Here is a 22,423-nt window from a genome sequence, read left to right on the forward strand (position 1 = left end):
CTTGATTCTAAAAGCTCAGTGAGAGAAAACCAGGGCCCCAGGAGAGCTGAATTCTTTTCGCAAATCCATAGTCTAGGAGTTGGTATCAGGTTAGGTAAAGAAGAATGCATGTCAGAGGGAGGCCCAATAGCAGACAGCCAATACCACTGTATAAACAGGTCTGACTGATGCTGAGCAGTATTTACAGTTCCAGCTGAGGAAAGCACAAGAGGGAATGGTGCTAGGTCTAATAGAACCTAATAACCTAGGACATTACAAAGAGTTTCCTGAGTAAAGAATTGTGATGCACTTACTCATTCCTCAGTCCCTTGCAATCTAGATCCCATCTCCACTACTCTACTGAAACTCTTTTCTCAGAGGTAAACAATAATCTCTTACTTCCTGAATCCAAGTGCCTTTTCTCAGTCTTTATCATGTGTCACTTTCTGGTAATGACACTGTTGACTTCTCCCTTCCTTCTGTACACTCTCTCCTCCTTTGACTTCCTGACACTGTACTTGGACATGATTATTTGTTTCTCATATTAATAGCCAATTGGTAAAATTGGGGAGACTCTAGCTTTTTATCTAGGTCTTATTTCCTTGTCCAGTCTCTCCAGGGCCAGGCTGGTGGAAGATAAGCTTAATATTCTCCTCATCCTGGGTATTTCTACTCTACCCAGCTAGCTCAGGTTTTAGTCTGGAATAAGAGTGACATGATGTCACTGTCAGCCCCTCATTGGAGTGAGCTCTCTTCTCTTTGTAAAACCCATTTCTTATTAATTGTTAACCAAGCCGAGTTGATCACCACTCTCAGGAGCACCCCTCTTCCAATGGCATATAAGCCATGAGCCCACTGACAGGAGGGTCTTTGGCATTTGAGAATATCACTTACTTTTTAATTGAAAATGCTGGCATTATTAGCAAAAATGATTAAATTACCCAGAAATTAACGTCCCTGAACTTTTTTAATGCCACAGACAGGTCTCTTTCCACCTCTCTGAAGGTCTCTCCTCCACCTCCACTTTCTCCTTTACTTGTTTCTTTTCTCTCACATTTCCTAAGTGTTCACATCTCTAAGACACTGTCCTTTGGCCATTTTTTCTCTCTTTATATACTCTGCCTTGGTGATTTTAGCTAATCAGCTTTCAGCTGCACCTTTGGGTAGCTAATTCTCAAATCTGTGTATTCACAACTGTCATCTAGACTCTCAAGCATCTCCAAAATTTGTAGATTTTTTTGAAGGGATCATAAATCATTCAGTTTAACCTTGTCATTTTGTAGAAAAAAAAGCAGAACAAGAGAGGTTAAACACAGCACCTGGCATACAGTAGGCACTTAATAAAGGCTTATTGAATTGATTTGTCAAAGACAGCAGCAAGAGAACCAGAATTTGGACCAAAATTCTCTCACTCCAGCAATAATTGATGATGACGATGTTAACAAAACTTTAGAAAACACAAATTTGTAAAGTGATTTACTAGATTTCTTTACACTATAGCACAAAGCAGACTGTCAGCATTCCAAGTTTATTATAACCAAACAAAAATTCTTCATGTTTCCCCTAAAGCGTGTCTTGCCTCCTAACTTCCTTATTTTTGTCAGTGGCACCATAATCTCCCAGTCACTTAGCATCTACCCTTCGGAGTAATCTTTGACTACCCCCTCTCTTTCAACCTGGACATTCTATTAGCTTCCAGAAACTATTGATTCTACTTCTATAATATATCTTCAATTGGTCTCCGTTATTTTCCCACCGCCAATCCATTTTCTCTCAGACTGCTGTTCAAGCCTATTAACTCCCTCTTAGACTACTGTCACAGACTTCCAATTAATCCTCCTCTTTATTTCTTTCAATTTTAACCTGTTTTAGTTTACCCTATATACCATTGTATAGTTCTGTATAAGCCAAAGTTGGAGTCACAGGATGTGGGTTCAGTCTGCCAGTCACCTGTGCAACCTCAGTCAAGTCATTTTATCTCATTGGGCCTCAGTTTCCTCAACTATAAAGCGAAACAATTAGACTATCTGACCTTCGAGGTCCCTTCTAACTCTAAATGTATGGTCCTAAAAATAATACCAGGTCTAATCATTTCATTCCATTTCTCATAAACTTTAAATGACTTCACAATGGCCTGTCAAATAAAGTCAAATCCTTCATCTGGCATTCCAGGTCCTCCACAATAATGGACGTGAATATTTAGATCACTATGCATGTCCTGCAGTATAATATTTTGTTTTGTAAATCACTTTTTGTGGGTTTGAGCCTGAATCAAACCTCCAGATCCAGTCATCTCCCATAAACAACAAAACAAAAACTTAAATGAGTTAATGACATTGAAGGTTTAGGGAAAGACTTGTTACAAAAACTATGAGACTTCTACCAAGGCATGGACAGCCCCGAGAGGTCCAATCTAAATGACTAAGAAATTAACCTTAGCATCCTGCCCTGCCCCCTTTCTCTTTCTCTTATTTTTCTCTTCTCATTCTCTTTCTCTTTCCCTCCCTCCTCCCCCATTTCCTTTGCTTTTCTATCATCTCCCCTTCTTTCTCTTTCCATTCTTCCCATGCTTCTATCTCTCCTAATCCATCTTTTCTTTTCTCCTTTCCTTCTCCCTTCCTCTTTCTCTCTCCCTCCTTCCTTCCCTTTCTCCTTCTCTCTCCTCTCTGTCTCCCTTCCTTCTTAATAGCTGATGCTAAAGCTTTCTTGTCTTTGATTTAGTGGAGTGAAAGAAGATCCTGGGGTAGTCATTTATTGTATTTAAAGGAATAAAGAGCGGACCATGGGATGGAAATGAAATGTTAGCCACACAATCTAACAAGATGACCCTACCTACTATGGTGCTTCCTTACTGGGGAGCCTTTACTTATTCGGGTATCTCCTGCCTCTGTTTCCAGCCTATCAATTGGTCTTCTTACACTGACTGAGCTACGGACTTCCTCTCTCGGAAGAGAGCATGCTAGCCAGCTGACATGAGTGTTCCATCTCAATTGGAGGTTGAAATACTTAATGTAAATTAATTCATTGACTCTTTGTTTTGTAATTCAATCTCTGGTGAATTTGTATAGAGTGAATCAGTCCCTCAGGTCCAGAAATCTCTTGGGTGTGCTGACAAAACTGTATTGTCGTACCCAAAATGCTCAGCAGCACTGATGTACCAAGGGACTCAACTTGGACACCAATCAGCTGGTCAATCTGCCATCTCCTAACTGCAACAACCTGTCAGACTTAACTGTCTTAGCTTGTTTTTTTTTTTTTTAATTTATTTTTTATGCTGTTTTTATTCTGACTGGTTCCTTCTTTCACTTTTATTGTATTATTATTATTGGTGCTCTTAAAGTCTAGTCTTTACCTCCTCCCTCACCAACACCCTCCCCTCTCCCCTCTAGCTGACAATGAGCATGTAAGGCTTTCTAATAGTTCCAACATTTGTTTAATGTGGCTTGGGGCGAGATGAAAGCTACACTGTGTTTTTGAGGAATTGACATTTAAAGGAGGAATTAGAATTGCTTTGTCTGGGCCCAGATGACAAAACAAGAAGGAAAAACATGATGGATGGAGCTGCAAAGAAGTCAATTTTAGCTTTATGTCAGGAAATCCTACCTAATAACCTACCTACCTAATAACTGTTCTCAAGTGGCATGGGCTGCCTGAAGAGGTAGTGGGAGCCCTTCCTTTGAGGTCATCAAGTAAAGGATGAAGGATCCCTTGTCAGATGGGTTATGGGGGGCTTCCTTTGTCCATGGGTTAGATGAAATCACCTTTTAGGTCCTTTATAACTTTCAAATTCTATAACTATGTGATATTATATTAGGTCCTGAGAATACAGAAATTAATATGACACAAACCTTGTTCTCCATGTTCTTTAAATCACTTAGAATTTAAAGGGGAAAAAGATATGGAAATAAATAGGATCACAGTGAGAGTTGGAAGAGAGTCCTAGGGTCCCAGATCTAGAGGTGGAAGGGACCTTAGAGGTACTGTAGTCTAACTCTCTCATTCACAGATGGGGAAACTGAGTCTCAGAGAGGTTCAGTGACCTCCCCCAAGTCACACAGTAGACTAAAGAGCTAGAATTTGGACCCAGGCCCTCTGATTCCCAAACCAACAACCTTTGCTATTTCTATGCTGCTCTGATCTTTTATCCCTGATCAAAGGGAATATGGGGTAAGTACAGAGGAGAGGTTCAAGCATGGTGCTATGGAATAAAATTTGACTTTTAGGAAGTGGCTTCAAAAGATAGAGAATGAGCAGGGGAAAAGGGGGAAGCAGGGAAAGAGTCCATCCTAGGCATGAAGAACAACATTAGAGATATCATGAAAGTAGGAATGAGCAAAGTAAACTATGTGATGGAAGATAGAGAATGTGAAGGGAAGCAACAGAAAATGAGGCTAAAAGGGTGGGTTGAAGTAGAATCACTGAATTTCAGGGTTGAAAGGGGCTCCTTAGAGGCCATTTTTCGTATAACCCATGTCTGAATAAAAAAGTACTCTTTAATATGCAAACCTGGTGGTCATCCTGTCTTGGTTTGAAGATGACTAGTGAGAAGAGTGAGGAAGCTAATTCCCCTTTTGGATAGCTCTAGCTGGGAGGAAATCATTCCTTCATAGAGTAAATAGCAGACCCCTCTCCCCTTCCTTTTTCCCACTCATTGCTCTTAGTTCTGTGCCATGGGGCTTAAAAGAATAAAGATAACCCTTTTCTTGCATCCTATACCTGCAAAGAGTTGAAAACAACTGTTATCTGGAGTTTACCCTTTATGTGGTAGGGAACTATGTAGCTCACTGATGATGTCAATAGTGTACTAGAAAGGTGACTGGCAGTAGTGTAGGGAAATGGGGAGGGGAAAAACTGAGGCAGTGAGAATAATTATTGGGCTTCTTAGAACAGTCTAAGAGAGAAGAGATAAGGGCTTGAATCAGAATGGTGACAGCATGTGGGTCAAATGGAGTGAATGAGTATGAGAGCTATTGAAGTGGTATGATCAATGAGTCTTGGCAACTGGTTGGATGTTTGATATGAGGGAAAAGAAAGACTCAAACATGAATACAGTTTAAAAAGCCTAGATGACTCTGGGGATGGTAATGTTGTCAATGACACTGGGTGAGTTCAGTTTAGAGATGCTGAGACATTTTAGGTAGAAGTATTCAGTAGGCATCTGAATATAGGGGACCAAAATGCTGGGAAGGGGCTAAGAGTAGAGATACATAGCAGCTCTGTGAGTCATCTGCATAGATCAATAACTGAACCTAAAGGAATGGATAAGATTTCCAGAGCTGAGAGTATAGAGGTAAGATAGAAGAAGACCAAATACAGACCCTTGGGGGACATTCACATCTTAAGGGCTTTGAAGCAGAAGAGGAGGGAGCAGAAGAGTCAGGAAAAGATTAGGGCAATGTCACAGAATCCAAGGGAGGAAAGGGTATCAAGAAGGAGAACACAGTCCATATTGTCAAAGACCACTGAGATGTCAAGATGAATAAAGACAGAAAAAGGCACCTGGGTTTAGGGATACTTTGATACTATGAGAGGCAATGTAATGGATAGAGAACCATCCTTGGACCCAGGAGGACCTGAGTTTAATTTTCACCTCTGACACATGCTAGCTATGTGACCCCAGACAAGTCATTTAGTCTTCAGTGCTCTAAGCAACACTCAAGGAGTATAAATCCCAGGGTGAGTATCCGCCTACCTCAGTAGAGGGAATTTACTCATTTGGGAGTTCTCTATATCAGCAAAATCACAGCTTTAGTCCCTATCTCTGTCTTGATGTCTGTAATCAATTACATGTATATGGGCACTCCCCTCAAATGGTACTGATTTCAACTTGTCCATGTCTTTTTATTTCATTGTGACGTTAGACCTATTACCCTATAAATCCTACAGAAGAGAGGAGAGGGGATGTATTTATCTAACATACTAGGGTTCTGTCCTCTAGACCTGGGTACAATTACATCATGTGGCTTAACAATCAAACAATAAGTATTTATGAAGTGCCTAATATGTACCAGGAACTATTATGTACTGGGAATATATGTGTGTGTGTTCATCCTTCATTGGCGAAGAAATGCCATCAGAAAAATAATGAGATGATTTGCACTTGATTTTATATTGAGTGAGGTAGGGTTGTGCAGGTCACCAGTCTCACTTGTCCTCCAGAGTAATTTGAATCCAGTGACCTGATGTTCATCAGGATGAGTGGAGATGACCCAGGATGAAGGAACTGGGGTTAAGTGACTTGCCCTAGGTCACACAGCTAGTGAGTGTCAAGTGTCTGAAGTGAGATTTGAACTCAGGTCCTCCTGACTCCTGCACTGATGCTCCATCCATTGCATCACCTAGCTGCCCACTGGGAATACAGATATAAAAGTATCCTTTTATTCCCCACTCTCTGGGTATCTCTTGCCCATGAAATTTACCTTCTTGGACCCTGCTGACCAGCTTGGTTTGTGAATTTCCCAGACTACTACTTCAGGAACTTCAGTTTTCATGCTTCACTTCATTTGTCACTCTTCAGACCTCTCTTTTACAACCTTGCTTACCACCTTGTTACTGAGTTTTTCCTTATTCTACCTCCCTCCAGTTCAAGAACGATGAACTATAATCAATCATTTTAGCTCTACCATTGTTCCTGGATGGGATGTGCCAATCTATTCCTGTATGAGCTTGCTTACCTTCTCTGTGATGTTTCAGGGCAGAATTATTCTCCTGGCCACTGCTGCCCTATGTCTATTGTCTCCACTTTAGGCTATAAACTCCTTGAAGGCAAGGGCTGTTTATGTTTTATTATTATTTTTATTATTCATAGCCCCATCCCTTAGCACAGTGCTTGGGATATAGTTAGTGCTTACGAAATGTGTTTTCATCCATTCTCAGTGCATGACCAACTTACTTCCTAGCATAGTTCTATAACTCTGATCATATCTCTCACATACTTTCCGGCATGTCATTCTTCACTGATAACATATTGATGCATATTTATACTTATCATATGTGTCTCTGGTGTCCCATTATTCACAGTCATATAGGATCTAATATTGGACTTAAAGAGATGAACCATTTTCTCAGGAAAAGGAGTTGTGGCCATTAAAAGCAATGCAGTTTCCCAAATTCAATGCAATCCTCTCTCCTATTCAGTTCTGTACTCATTTGCAGTGTCTCTCTAAGGTATTAATAGTACTGCTCTCTCCACTGTTCATTCAACTGCATACTAAAAAATCAAAATAGAATAGAACATAGATAATGTAACTATGAGGTTTTTTAAGTCAATATGTGGTCTTCAGGGATGTACAGTTTAGTGCTCCCTGTTTCTATTTGAATTTGACATCACTGATCTAGAGGACCTCCCTTTCTATAGGGACTCTGTACTGGACATTCTCCATGATACTAGTCAATATCTTAGTGAGCATATATCTTCTGTTTTATACCTGTCTCACCTTATTGTTGAGAGGAATGTCGGTAAAAATATTTTCTATTATCAAAGAATTATTTTAACTCCTGCACAGGGGACTCCTCACGACAGAACTTTTAAGACAATATTTTTCTTTACTAAATCAAATGCTTTTTTAAGGTTAAAAAAATAACAAACACATTGGGATGCTGTATTCTCTGTACCTTTCAGTCAAATGTGTGACCTCAAAGATATAGTCTTTTTTTAGAATGTCATTTGTGAATGAATACTCTTGATACATGTATTGATTAATCTCACAAATATCTTGTAGTCAGCATATGAGTTGTTAGTTAATGACATTTTTTCTCCTACTTTTCTTCGGGTAGAAATATCATGTATTATTTTTTCCTGGCTCTTTCAGATACTTTGAGAATCAATACGTCAATGCCCTCAAAATATTGTTACTCCAGCACAGACCACATCCATATGTGGTCTAGTTCAATTGATCTATCTCTATTTTCTTCAATGTCATTTCTATTAAGGACAGGGTTAGTGGTTGACCTTGGAGGAAGTTATTTCTGTTAAAGTGGTAGGAGTGAAAATTAGATGGCAAGGGACTGAGGAAGGAGAGGCAATGAATAGGTGATTCTTTTTCTCTAAGTTTAGAGTAGGATGATAGCTTTAGGGGACTGTAGGGTCAAGGGAAAGTATTTTTAGGCTAGGAAAGATCTGAGCCTATTAATAAGCAAAGGAAAGGAAAGTACTAGAAAAGGAGAGATAGAAAATGCATAGAAGAAGATTGGAAATCCATGCAAGATGATTAAGAGATGGGAAGGAAATGAGATCAAAGGTTTAGGTGGAAGGGATGGTTTTGGGCAAGGATGAGGAATATCCTTTTCTATGAAAGTAATGGAAGGATGAAAGATAGAATGAGTAGAAATATTGAAAGATTTAGGGAAGTAAAGGAATTTATATCAGACTATCTCAACTTCTCAGTAAATAGGAGATGAAGTCATCTGCTGAAAGTGAATAGAGAAGAGATAGAGTTAGGGGAGAGGTTGTGAGAAAGAAAGAAAATTTGGAACAGATGCTGTACAGAGTATGGTAGCCAATAACACAGGGATGAAAGGATTTTTGTATAGCAAGTGAGAGTCCAGTTAAGATGAGATGACATGAATGTGTAGAAGACTCAGTCATCCTGGGAGTAGGAGGAGAGGACCCAGACATTAGGGCTGACCTATGGTTGAGTACTATCAGGGATAACTGGCAAAAAAAAAAAAAAAGTAAAGGATGCCAGAGATTAGGAAAGAGCTAGAAGAGAGGGGATGATTTCATTGACTGACAAAAGGGCCAAATCTGGGTAAGGAGGAAAGGAAGGCTGGAACATTGTTGACAAACAGGAAAACCAAGGATTATGATGGGGCAAAGAACAGGTGTGGAAGGATAGGAGACTGGATAGAGAAGACTTTCAGAGTTCAGATTATTGAAAGTAAGGTGAATGATGGTGAAGTCTAAGATATGACTATCCTAGTGGAAGAATTTTAGGTCATGGTTTTTGAAAAGCCCAAAAAAGGTCAGGACATTAGAAGCAGGAACAAGGTGGATGATGAAATCTAAGGAATGAAGGCAAGAGAGAGGTGAAGAGGAAGCCTGAAATCCAGGTGCCAGTCAAAGAGGAAAGTGATTTAGGGATCAAGAGCTAAGAAGAAGGGAACATTCAGGCTAAGAAAAGAAGAAAAGGTGGTATTGTCCTGTCTGATTCTGAAAAGAGAGGTATTTAAATGATAGAGGGAAAACTAGGGTCTGACTGGGCTAAAGGAACTGAAGGAAAAGGAGTAGATAGGGTAAGTGGGCTAGGAATGGGGAGAGGCATAAAACAAATCAAGATGAAGAAAACATTGAGACAGTTTGGTAAAAAGGGCAAGAGAACAAGTGAAGGTTTAGAATGAGGGGCCCTTTAGGGGCTGAGGTTCAGTAACTGAGTCACTGAAAAGGGTGAATGTGGGAATTACCACTGAGTAAGAGAAGAGTGGGTAGGCAGATGGATTCTTAAGCAGTAAGAGATATTAAGAGTGTTGATATCCAAGGTGTCAGTCAGCAAGGGATGGAGATGGACCAATTTAACAAATGCATTTTATAACTTTTGCTAATCACCTACAATGTATACTGTGCTGAGTGATGAGTATACAAAGGTGAAAACTGATATATCTCCTGCCCTCAAGGAGTCCACAGCAAGATATGACCTAAAACTGAATGATATGTAGTGAAATGTGATGGGTTGAAGGAGAAATCTGAGGGTGAAAGGGGAGAAAGAGAGAAAGGAAGAGAGAGAGAGAGAGAGAGAGAGAGAGAGAGAGACAGACAGACAGACAGACAGACAGACAGACACAGACACAGAGACACAGAGACACAGAGAGACAGAGACAGAGAGACAGAGAAGAGAGAGACAGAGACAGAGAGAGAGAGAGAGAGAGAGAGAGAGAGAGAGAGAGAGGGAGATAGGGAGAGACAGAGACAGAATGACAGAGATTTTCAAGAGATAAGAGAGGTTTTCTGGAGGAGGCACCTGAACTGGGTTATGAAAGAAGGGAAGGCTGTCAAGAGGCAGAGATGAGGACAGAGTACATTCTAGTTATGGGATACAGTCTCTATAAATATACAGGGTTAGAGTGTTGGGTAAGATTAAGGAACAGCTTATTGCCCGGTTTGACTGAAACACAGAATATTTTTAAGACAGTGGGGTACAATAAAGTCAGAGAGGTATATAGATCCAGCTAATGGAGACTTTTATATGCCAGGTTATGGAGTTTGTTTTTTCCTCACTGTATGTGACTGAAAATCACTAAAGTTTCTACAGTAGGCAAACTAAAGGATAAGGTTTGTTCATCAGGAAAAATTAATTTAACAGTTATGTGAAGGATCGTTTGGAGATAGGAGAGGTCAGAAAAAGGATGACTGAATAAGAGGTTATTCGAATAATCTAGTAGAAAAGTGAGGGGAATCTAAATTAGAATGATGACCGTGCCTGTGGAGAGAAGAGATATTTTAGAGACTGAATAATAAAACTTGGCAACTTATTAGACGTGGGGGAGTCAAAGATGATTCTAAGATTTTGTGCCATTAATAGAAATTGGACAGCTGGAAGGAGGGATGATGCATTCAGTTTTTGGATATGCTGAACTTAAGGTATGGAGGAAATGTACAGGTAGGGGATGCCCAGCAGACATCTGCAGATAGAGGTCTAGAGTTCAGGAGAGAGGTTAGGTCAGGATCTGTATACTTGGAAGTCACATGCATAGACTGATTTTTGAATTGTTTGGCATTCAATGCCTTTCATAACCTACTCCAACCCTGTCTTACCTTTCTAATCTTCTTACACCTTATGTTCTGACTGTACTCTTCCATACGGTAATACCAACCTCCTTGTTCTTCCTTCAACATGACATTCAATCTCTGAGTTTCAGGCATTTTTGTTGGCTGTCCTCTATGACAGGAATGCTCTTCCTCCCCATTTCTACGTCCTACTTCCTTCAAGTCCTAGCTGAAATTCAACCTTCTACAGGAAACCTTTCCAGTCACTCTCAGTTCTAGTGTATTCTCCCTGCTGATTATTTCCTATTTCTACTGTATATACCTTACTTGTAATAGGTGTTCACATGCTATATCCCCCATTAGATTTTGAATGCAGGGACATCTTTGCCATTCTTTGTATTTCCAATGCTTACCATAGTGCCTGTCATATAGTTGGTGTTTAATTGACTGATTGAATAACCAATGAGAATAGGTACTTTTCAAAGAAGAAAGAATAGATCTACTTTGGGAAAAGGGCCCAAATGGAGGGACAAGAATACTGGTTATCTTATCTAAACAAGGATGAATAAAATGGATAAAGTAACTTTTGATAAATCCTCATCATCTCAGAAAAGTAGGAGATAAAGTTATGGGTTGGGTGGGAGAGGGAAAGGGAGTGATGTGAATTTGGAGGATTTGAGGAAAGTAACAAAAGATCTGGAATTATAATAGGGAGTCAATTAAAGACAAATAAAAATACCAGGCAACATCTGTGGGGAGGAACAGAGGGTGACCATTAAAGGATGCAGGTGTATAAATAGGGTTGCTAGAGAGAATTTTGATGCTAGTGAAGCATTTGGGCAAGTGAGAACTCAGAATAATAGGTTGATGTGAGATGGAAGACTATATAGGAAGGAGAAGAAATTTAGTGAAATAAGAAGTCTATGGGACACTGGGGGAGTGAAGAAATAGGGCCTGGCCTGATGAAATAGTGAATATCAATGGAAAATTGGAATATTTAAGGGATGGAATAAAGAAACAGGGCTCTTTCAAGGTGGAGGCATGGTGATGGCTGTGAGGTTGGAAATCACTATAGAGATACAAGGGTTTTTCAGATGCTTGGGTACTGTCAGTGAAGATCTTGAAGAGGAAAAATGGTTAATAGGTTGGGAACACATGAGAAAAAACAGTTATAAAGTTAGAGGGGCCAAGCTAGAAGAATCCTAGGTTAGCCTGGCTGGAGTTGTTGAGAGGATATGGATAGAGATGGGATCTCTGATTTCATTGACATAGGATGTCACTGAATGAAGAAATGCCTGCCACTGTGGGTTTGTACCTTCTCTGTAACTTATATTCATCTTAGACAGTTGCCTAGAGGGGATAATGACTTTCCCAGGGTCATACTGTCAATTAATATCAGGAAGCACTTGAAACACATCCTTACTAGTTTGGAAACCAGCTCTCTAGCTACCATACTTGCTGCTGGGATAAATGTGCAGATTCTCCGATGATCATAATACTCCACTGCTGGGGATGGAAGCTCAATTCCATGTGGACAGTCTTGGGCGGGTAAAGGTGGGAACTTCTAAATCTTAGAGTTCTCACGAGGCCCCCCAGGAAACAACTGGGAATCGAGGTGAACCGAGCTATCTCGTGTATTTCCACCTCTTCCCGTGAGAAACGTGATGGGAGAGAGCTCTCCCCGCCCTCGAGATTGTCCCGGATCTGGGCACACTATTGTTATCTAACAGCACGGTATTCAGATGCAAACTATGCTGCTGGAGAGCTTAAGTAGGATCAGGAAAGCCTGAAAGCGCTCTTGGGCGGAGGGGCCACGTGTGTGGACAGAAGGCTCCGCATTTCCTCTTTCTTCTCTCCCCTCCCCCTCTCTCCCCACTTATACTTCTACTTCCAATCTCTTATTGTAAGATCTTTGCCTCCTTGGGAGATCTTTCTCTCTCCCTCCTAAGGAAGAATTCCCCTGCACTTGTAACTAGACCCTGAAATAAAGCTCAACCCTTGTTTGACTCTGGAACGTCCTTTCTCTCATACGAGCATCTGGTTTGGCCAGCCGAAGACCTCCGATAGAGGTAAGGTAAGACTCGGGTAGCCCTCAGGCCTCTAGGCCTGGCACTCCACAGCAGCCACAGTCCTAATCCTAAGGCTGATAAGGACCTAAAGATGTAATTTCGCCTGTTCTACTGCCCTCAGGCAGGACCGTACTTAAACCAACAGAGATTAAAATCTGCCTAATTTTCCAAAATCCCCTGAGAATGCTCAGTTAGCTAGAGCATGAGTCAGTGAAAATAATGGCAACATGTCTTGGCAGACAAGCCTTTAGGAGCTTTTAAATTGCATTAGTAGGACTCTAGGATTTGGTAATCTCTAGCCTTTGACAAGCAATAAAATTAAGATTTTAAAGATAATAATAAAAATCTGCTGGAGACCAGAGTCTTATAGACTTGAAGAAGGTGGGTTAGGTTTTATAAAAATGAGCTTCAGGGTAATGTTCCTCTTTTCAGATTTCCTAATTAGCTCTCTCACTTGGAAAAAAATAAATAAAATCTTTCACTAGGTTATGTACCTTTTAAGCCTTAGGCAGAAATAAAGATAGGATTCAAGGTAGGATCAGGACTATGGATTTTTTTTAAAATTTTCTTAATGCTGCATTCACGGAATGTCAATCTGAATGACCATAGAGACTTCCTCCTTCATGGATAGCAGTAACAACTGAAGATGTAGCATTAACAGAATAGAGGGAAGAACACTAGAGGGGAGTGGAAGGGTGGAGGAGGCCCAGAGAGAATCACTATATCAATGAGTTGCATGTAAAGCAACCTGATAGAGAACACTGGGACTCAGTGTCACTTGTAGACTCCTCTTAAAGATGCTCAAGCATCGTCTTCTATATGAAACCTTTCCTAAGGCTCAAAAATGTTAGTCCCTTCCCTACTTGTAAAGAGTTCTGTTGAATTTATTCACTTTATATTTATGCTACATATGGCATGTACTTACACTTGTCTCCCCCATCAGAAAGTAAGCTTCTTGAGAGTAGAGATTGCTTCATTCTTTGTCCTTGCATCTCCAGGCCCTAAACAGTCCCTTTCACATAATAGGTGTTTAATAAATACTTGTTGGTTGGTTGTTGGGAGTTGCTAGGATACCGATTTTGAGAGAACTTATATATCTGAATAAGGCTGAATATGAAGATATAGCATCCTTAATGGTGATCTAGTCACTTTCTAGTGGCTTTTCTTATTCTGGAGCAAAAAGCACCAGAGGATTAATGAATCTAATCCTCTCAATTTACAAATGAGAAAACTGAGGTCCAGTTAGGTAAAGGGAGTCACCTAAAATCACATATGTAATGTTGAACTATGAGTAAGAGCTATACTTTTAATTTCTCCAAATGAGTGTATGTAAGGTGGATTTTAGTGTGTGTAAAGTGAATTTTGTTATTCTTTTTTAGATAATAGTTCCCAGGATTGTAGATACTAGTTCTAGCTCCATGGCCATAATAGTCTCTAGCTTCCAGGCTCATGGTTTGTAAACATCTCCATCACACTTGTGCAGCATTAGATAATGATAAATGATATAAACACTTGGGCTTACGGTTGTAAATATCCTCTGTGACTGCACAGTGAGATTTAATGAAGAGATAATGTAAACATTTGGGGCTATTGCTGGCAAATTGCCTTCTTTGTCTGTTGCCCTAAAAATCAAGTGGGCACTGGTCAGTAAGAGGAGAATAGGAATGCACAAGGGGAATGTGCATGTGTGCTTGCCCCAACTGGCTCCCACGGAGGCTTAGTGGGGAATGCGCAAGCTGGAATGATGTGAATGCCTTGACCGCCCCCCATCAAGGCTTGGGGGGATTTGTTAATGAGTGTTACTCTTGACTGGCCCCCAAAGCAACTAAGCGGACCTTTAGGAGTTGTAGCTTCTACTCCATTCTTGCCTGTTCCTGTTAGAAGAGGGGATGCTGTAGCAGTGGGTGCTTCCATTATCAGCAACCCTCTTGAGAAGACTAGAATAAAGTAAGCTTATTTAACTCCTTATTATGACTCCAGTGCTGTCCTTCTGGCTGCCCAGATCATGAGTGAACCTGCTAGACACCTGCTAGCAAAGCTCTTGCTCCCTCTCTGGTGCCTCCCGAGCCACCTCTCCTTTAACAATTGGCGCGGTAGGTGTTATCTGCATAGGACAGGAAAATGAAGTCTGTGAAAGAAAAATCGTTAACCCCAAACAAGGACCCAAGGGTGTGGTAACTAAAGTGACAACTTATAGACCAGAAGAGATGCTATCAGAAGGCTCTGTTATTTCCTCAAGGAAAATTTTTTTGAAGTAAATTGCTTAGTCTCTGACTGGAGAAGAAGCACCACAAAGGTCTGGTGTAGTCTGACCCTACCTGTCTCCACCTGCTGCTGCCATGCCCTCTCCACCTTTCCACCCTTACACAGCCAGGCTGTAGCCTAACTACACTAAAGGCCAAAGGGAAGCTAGTACTGCTCCAATCTGAAAATGGAAAATATTATGGAAGAAAAATAGTTAAGAAATGGTGCTCCATGTTTTTGATTGTCCTTCATTCTTGAAGAGAACCGTGACATCAACAAGGTGATGCCATGACTTACAAGTGAATTGGATTTAAGTGAGGCAGGGCTGTGCAAAGTCACCAGCCTCACCTTCTCCTCTGGAGCCATCTGGGTCCAGTGGTGAGATACAGATCAGAAGGGCTGGAGAGGGCCCAGGATGTGGTAAGAGACCTTGGCCCTTTCAAGCTAAGGTCCTGAACAGGTCTCAGTTTGACTGAAACAATGCCCATTCAGTGATTGAGGCTTTATAAGAAATGAGGCAGAGAATAGTTTCTTTACCTACTCGGAAAAAAAAAAAATTGATCTGGGAGGGGAAGACCCTCAGGGTTTCTGGCCCAAATGGAAACAATTGCTATTTACATTCATTCTGACAATAACTTGTCAGAGTCAATGAAAGCCAGAGTGATTTGGGGTTATAAAAATAAAAGTTTCAGAGATGAATATGTACATTCCCTTTGGGCAGAGCACTGGCAGGAAGGAAGGGAGGGAGGAAGAGAGGGAGGGAGGGGAGGAAAGAAAGAAGGAGGAAAGAGGAAAATCAACATAGATATGGGGGAGAAAAAGATTTAAAGTGTAGGCTAGTAGGAAACTGATTGGACCACTGAAAGAAAGAGTTAAAGAGGGGAAATTGGCTGGGCAGAAGGAAGGAAGATGGCAAGTTTGACTCCAGGCATGCTGAATTTCAGAAATGAAATGACAGTCACATGGCAATGTATTCCTAGGCAGCTACAGATATTGAGCTGATGCTCAGGAGGCAAGGATCAGAGATCTAATTTGGGGGAAGTATTCTCCAAAAAGTGAGAGATAAATCCATAAAAGTGATTTAGTTCTCAGAGGGAGAAAGAGTAGAAAGAAAAGAGCCAAGGTCTGAGCTCCGGGAAATGCTCTAACAAGGGATGGAAATATCAATTCAGGGCGGAAGAAAATAACTATCTGCTTTGTACCATTAGAGGTAATCTGAACCAGAGAGAATTGATGAGTACTCCAGGCGATGAAAATATGATTTTTTAAACCCTTATCTCAGAGTTTATTCACCTTCTTTTTGTATTATGTACCACTGTGGCAGTCTGGTTAAGCCTATGGATGCTTTCTCAGAATCATGCTTGTAAATGAACAGTTTTAAAAGTACATAGGATTATGAAGAAAACCAGTTATATTGAAATAAAGATGGATTTTTTCCCCATCAAATTCATGAACATCCCGAAATCTATCCAATGACCCTGCTGAGGATCCATCAACAATAGAATAAGAACACCTTCCTTAGTCCCACTACAAACCTAAGGGATCTTTTAAGGTCCAGGTTTAGACTTTACTGACAGATGCCAACCTAAGTCTGTCAGTCTCTTAAGCGGTGGGATTTGGAAAACTTGGGAGAAAGAAAGCAACGCCTCTCCCTCAGACATATTTTATGGTAAGACTAAATAATCTGAAAGAACTCAGTTGCAATTTGGCTGTCAGGTACTTTCCTTGTAGTGTATGATGCTATATGGACAAAAATGAAAGAAAACATGTATTATAAAGGATTATTCCTTACATAGAATGAGTTAAAAGGAGATCCACAGAGAATTTCTATTTTGAGTCATATGCCAAGACTTGGAAATAACTTTTCTTTTCCTTTTAAACAGTCTCCTTTTTAATGACACTCTTTGTCATGGGGTTTACCTGTGTGATTTTAAAGATGACAAATGCTTAAACCTTGACTTTGGAAACCATAAGGTTCAGTGTCTGCTTTGCATTAATCTTCATCTCTCATTTCAGTTAATAAAGGCATGTACAGTCTTGGGGGGAGAAAGACTAAGCCACATGAAAGGAGGTACAATTCTCTCTAGGAGAGCATCATATAATGGTTGCTATGGCAACCACTGATTTTTTATTGAACCCAGAGCAAAAAAGATCAATTAGAAACAATTGGGGGAACTTGCAAGGGACATAAAACATTCCTGCCTTTTGATCTCAGGAACTTCTCGGTAATTTTTCACTGAGCAGCTTATAGAATATAGGTGATTGCCATGATCATTTTGGGACTCTCCTTTTAAAGGTTATCCAGGGGCTCAGCAAAGGTTTTTTGTTTTGTTGTTATTTGTAATTAATCCAAGATTCCAAAGTCCTGTAAGAATGAAGATATCTTTATATGTTGGAAGGGCATAGGTAGCACCTTTGCATTCTTAGTAGAGTTGCATGTATAGTACATAAAGCCTTTTTGTATTCTCCACTTAACAAAGGGTTAGCACAACACTGAGTATATAGTAGGCACTTGATAAATGATGAATGTGGGCTGAATGAATACATTCATCTGGATTCTCACTTTGTACCAATATCCTTTTTCTCTCCCCTTCTTTGGCAGCTTCCCCTTCATCTTATCTTTACAAGAAAGTATATCTTGTGATGTGGTCTGGGAGCAACTCTAATCAGCCAGAGTATCTGTGCCAGATCATGGTAGGTGGGCAGGGGATGCAGCAATAAAAGTGGACATAGTTATTGTTAAAGAGGAGCAAGAGAAGAATACATCCTGTAAATATCCTTCACTGAATCTGTTATCTCACTCAAGTGGCTAATACCTTTACCATTATGGATCACAATCAGTGGTATTCTGGTAAATGTTTAACAGCCAGTTCTCCAAAAAGAAAATATTCACATAATTTCAAATTTAATTTGCATTATTATGAACACAACATTCATCACTTTCTTAAGTCTACACAATCTATAAAACAAGAAATCAAGCCTTGATGTGCAGTGCTTGAAGATATCTGAGGTGTAAATGCTCATACTCAGGGCAGGTAGGTGGGGAACTGGGTAGAGAGCCAGGTCTGGAAGGCTGGGCCTGGATAGCTTATCTTTTTTTAGTTCAAATCCAGCCTCAGACACTTATTAGCTGTGTGAACCTGGGCAAGTCACTTAACCTTTCTAGTCTGTTTCCTCATCTGTAAAAGGAGCTAGAGAAGGAAATGGCAAATCGCCCCAATATCTTTGCCAAGAAAACCCCAATTGGAGTCACAAAGAATCAGACACCACTGAAATGACTGAACAACAACAAATGCATACACCAAAAATTTAACTACTAGCTCTCTTGAGCCTGTAGAATCTGGTTCCAGCACAATCCACCCACAAGCTTTCATCTGTGTTCCCTTTCACAGAGGTCTTACGAAAAGCTGGAGGTCTTCATCTGGGTCTTGTACTATTTAATAGATAATAATTGTAAGCATTGCTCACAATTTTATAGCTTTCTGGTTTATAAAGCACTTTACCTATGGGATCTCATTTGCACCATTCTAGCCATTTTTTTCTCTTTGTGAATTAGGCTTGAATAAGATTAAGAAAGATTGAAGAAAAGTCAATGATCACTTGCTGAGAATGCATAGCTTTCCACTGTCTGGGTAGTAAATTTCATTTAATCCACCCTGACAATTAGTGCTGATGCTCCTTGGGTGAGATGCTGTGAACAACAAAGCTCTCTCATTGGTTGATTTCTTACCGAGCTGCTCTCCTAAATGTTTGCCTCTCTCTGTTGAGATGACCCGCTCATCTTCCATGTCACATTTGTTCCCAACCAAGATAACCTGGGCATTATCCCAAGAGTATGTTTTGATTTGAGTTGACCTAAAAGAGAAGGAACACAATTAAAAAAAGTCAGGGGAAAGCATGACTGAAAAAGACAAGAAACAAACGTCAGAGATTGTAATGGCAGGGGAAATGAAACTCAAGACAACTTCTGACATTTAGATTAAATTAGCTTGATCTGTAATTCAGCCGTTAAAAGGCTCAAAAGTAAATGAATGCATAAAAAATAAATCTAGAGGAGCTCAGTGTTATCTTGATGCCCTTGCTACATAAGCTATACTAGTAATAAGACTCCTTTTCTTTACAAAACCCAAAAGTTTGCTATTGCTTTTTCATCCCACCACACACAAATTTCATTTCATTTTTTATCACACTAGGGGGTTAATCTTCTAAGGTAAATTAAACTTAGAGTATCCAGGATAATAAAAAAAATATGAATACTATGAAATGACAAGTAAATTACTTTCAGTTTATATAAAATAAAACCAGGATATGCTGTAGACAAGTAACAAAGACGCTGTACTGTGTTGGCATTTTAACTCATAATTACATTATATCTAATTTAAAAAATAGCCTCAGATAAAGTATATCACACCAGACTGGCCCCTCACCCTTCCCCCTTTATTTTGTTGCTTGGATGGGAGCTAATTAAAATCACAGGATGTTGATTCACACAAAATATACATATGTATAGACACACACATACATATATAATATGATCTTTACATATAAATATACACACGCACATATGTTTTACATACATATATTCATGTGTATGTATAAGTACACATATGATTACACACACAGACACACACGTATACATTTGGGGCAGCTAAGTGGGACAGTGGGATAGAGTGCCAGACCTGGAGTCAGGAAGACTCAACTTCCTGGGTACAAAGATGGCCTCAGTTACTTATTAGCTGTGTGATTCCGTGCAAGTCACTTAATCCTATTTGCCTCAGTTTTCTCATCAGTAAAATAGGCAAGAGAAGGAAATGGCAAACCACTCCAAGATCTCTTTCAAGAAAACCCCCAAAGGGTTAATAAACAGTTGAACACAATTGAACAACAATAACCGATTATCACATGTGAGAAGTGAAATTTATCTCTGTTAGGACTAGAAGGAGAGAGTGTAGAACGTCAGACCTAGAAGAGACACAGGAAGTCTCACCCTCATTTTACAGACCAGGAAACTGAAATACTACAAAGTTGCATGGCTTACCCAAGGCCACACAGGGAGTAAGGAGCAGGGGCAGGATTTCAATCTAGATTCACTGACTCTAAAGCCAATATTCTTTCTGCTACGCTAGACTTCTTGTTCTCCCGAGAGTTGGGCTGAGGAATTATACAACTAATGCAAGGAGATAAAAAAAGAAAGTTATTCTATTTTATGAAATCATCCAGACCTAACACTCTGTCCATCCACTGTACCTCCCAGGTACCCCATGGTAAGAGGTTAGGATCATTTAAATCATCCATCTATCTGCCTACTATCTAGGTATCTATCTATCTATGTAGCCATGCATCTTTCTATCTATCTGTATGTATTTAAGTTGCAATTTTTAACAAGATCCTGAAATATTTTATTTAGAAAGCAAATGGAAATAATTTATGTTTTTAAAATCAATAAAATATGAATATGCCATTGGGGAGGAAGAGAGCGGTCACCCTTGCTGCTGCCAGAATATGTTTTTGTGATGAGTACTAAGGCAATGAATGCTAAATCTTTTATTTCGAATTCTGTAGACACCACTTATCTTGATGATACTATACTGATTACTATTAGCATAATAACAATTCATTTATATGATGCTTAAAGGTTTTCAATATGTGTGTTTCTCCTGTTGGACAAAGCTCAGCTACTGCCTTTTACAGGAGACACTTCCTGCCTGTCCCTCACTTCTCCCTCCCAACCCCCCCCCACCTCCTTGTTATTAGAGATAGCCATGGAATGGTAGGTACATAGAGAGCAGACCTTGGAATCAGTACCTGGATTCAGGTTTGCCCTCTTATATATACTGTCTGTCTCTTGCTGGTTGAGTTATTTAATTCTCCACATCCAGGAAATTCTCTAAGACATTAATTTTTAGAACAGATGTCAAACTGGGTAGACAAATGGAGTTTCCTCGTTGGGAATTCTCTGTGCCAATGAAATCATAGATTGGATACCCTTACCCACTCAAATCCTCCAAACATTTAGCAATTAATTACTTCTCTGTTTATAATTGGATTCCTTGCCATTCTCCTCAGCATTGGCTTCAGAGTCAGTAGATTTGGAGTCAAACTCTGACTCTGCTCCTTGCTCAGGAGCAAGTAAACCCCTTGAAGGGAGGGATTGCTCCCCTTTTGCATTTTTATCCTCAGCACCTAACATAGGGTTTTGTACACAGTAGGTGTTTAATAAATGTTTATTGTTTTATTCAATTAAGTATCCCCACGAGTATATAATGCAAACATTATTATCCGCATTTTCTAGATGAGGCAGATGAGTCCCAATGAATTTAAATGACTCAACCAAGGTCACATAGCTAGAATTGGAGCTGGCTTCAATTTGGCTCTTCTAAGTCTTAGAGTGAATGCTCTTTCCTCTACTGTTCAAAAATAATAATGAAAGGGGACCAAGTAAGCAATTAATCAAATAAACTCTGCAAGGGGATTAAAAACTAGGCTGGTATTTGTATTCAGAAGTATGTTCATTTTTTTTAAACTGTGTTTTGGTTGTTTTCCTAGTATTTCTCTGATAATGAACATACAGATGGAAATGAATTGCTACAATTACATCTCTAATTAGAGAAACTCTTGATGTCGGCAGGAATAACTACTCACAAATTGAGAGAAAGGTTATAGTTTCAATCAAATCATGTTTCATTCTTCAAGGATCATTTCTAATCTTCAAAAGGCAAGAAAGAAGGCTACTTAGAGCAAGGATCAGGTAAATAACAGGTGAGTTTCTAATTCCCACTCAGCCCAGGTGGGTGACCTTTGTTATTATTTACATTTCACCATCCTACCCTGGTCTATTGTTTATTCCCACCAAGGTCAAGCCTACTAGGGAGAGACACTTTGATTCATCAATTAAGAACCTACAATCTCATCTCCCCACAGTATAGCTCTGAGTGCCTGGGTCTCTAACTATGAATTATTCCCCCAAATCATTACCCTCTGAAATATTAATCATGAGAGTCATAAAATACTCTGAAGCTGACCTGTAAATAGATTTGTGCAGTTAAAATTTCTTTAGCATTGCACCCTATACAACACCATGCTTACTTTTAACCATATGAAAACCTCTTTTGAAAATTTCTGCACAGGTGTGAAAAGTACCCATGAGTGTGGGGTATTTCCAAGACTGTTTTTTTATACCTTGCAGGGGGTCATTTGCCATATTGCAATGTTGCCTCACCAGGGACAGGTATCCTAATTAACAATGTGCACTAATGAGGCTTTGCCATGGATATTTGTTGATTAGAGATGCACATTTTTAAAGGGAGTAGGGAGGGGTGCATCACACACTGTTACCCGTGGAGAGGAATTAGATATTGCTAGATTCTTGAAAAAAAAAACCAATCCTTGGGGATTTACAGTTAATCACAGTGAGATTAATGGATTTCAT

General features: G+C 39.8%; 1 protein-coding gene across 2 annotated transcripts in view; it reads right to left on the bottom strand.

Moving 5' to 3' along the window:
- The window catches only part of RAB3C (RAB3C, member RAS oncogene family), a 379,873-nt gene that overhangs the window by 12,603 nt on the left and 344,847 nt on the right, over positions 1 to 22,423 (bottom strand). For both annotated transcript variants that reach the window (XM_072605576.1, XM_072605575.1), the window contains exon 4: positions 18,725 to 18,849. In XM_072605576.1, coding sequence (XP_072461677.1) covers positions 18,725 to 18,849 — 125 coding nt within the window. The remainder of the gene's footprint in view (positions 1 to 18,724; positions 18,850 to 22,423) is intronic.

This window comes from Notamacropus eugenii, chromosome 4 (genome assembly GCF_028372415.1).
Source record: "Notamacropus eugenii isolate mMacEug1 chromosome 4, mMacEug1.pri_v2, whole genome shotgun sequence".
Taxonomy (NCBI): domain Eukaryota; kingdom Metazoa; phylum Chordata; class Mammalia; order Diprotodontia; family Macropodidae; genus Notamacropus; species Notamacropus eugenii.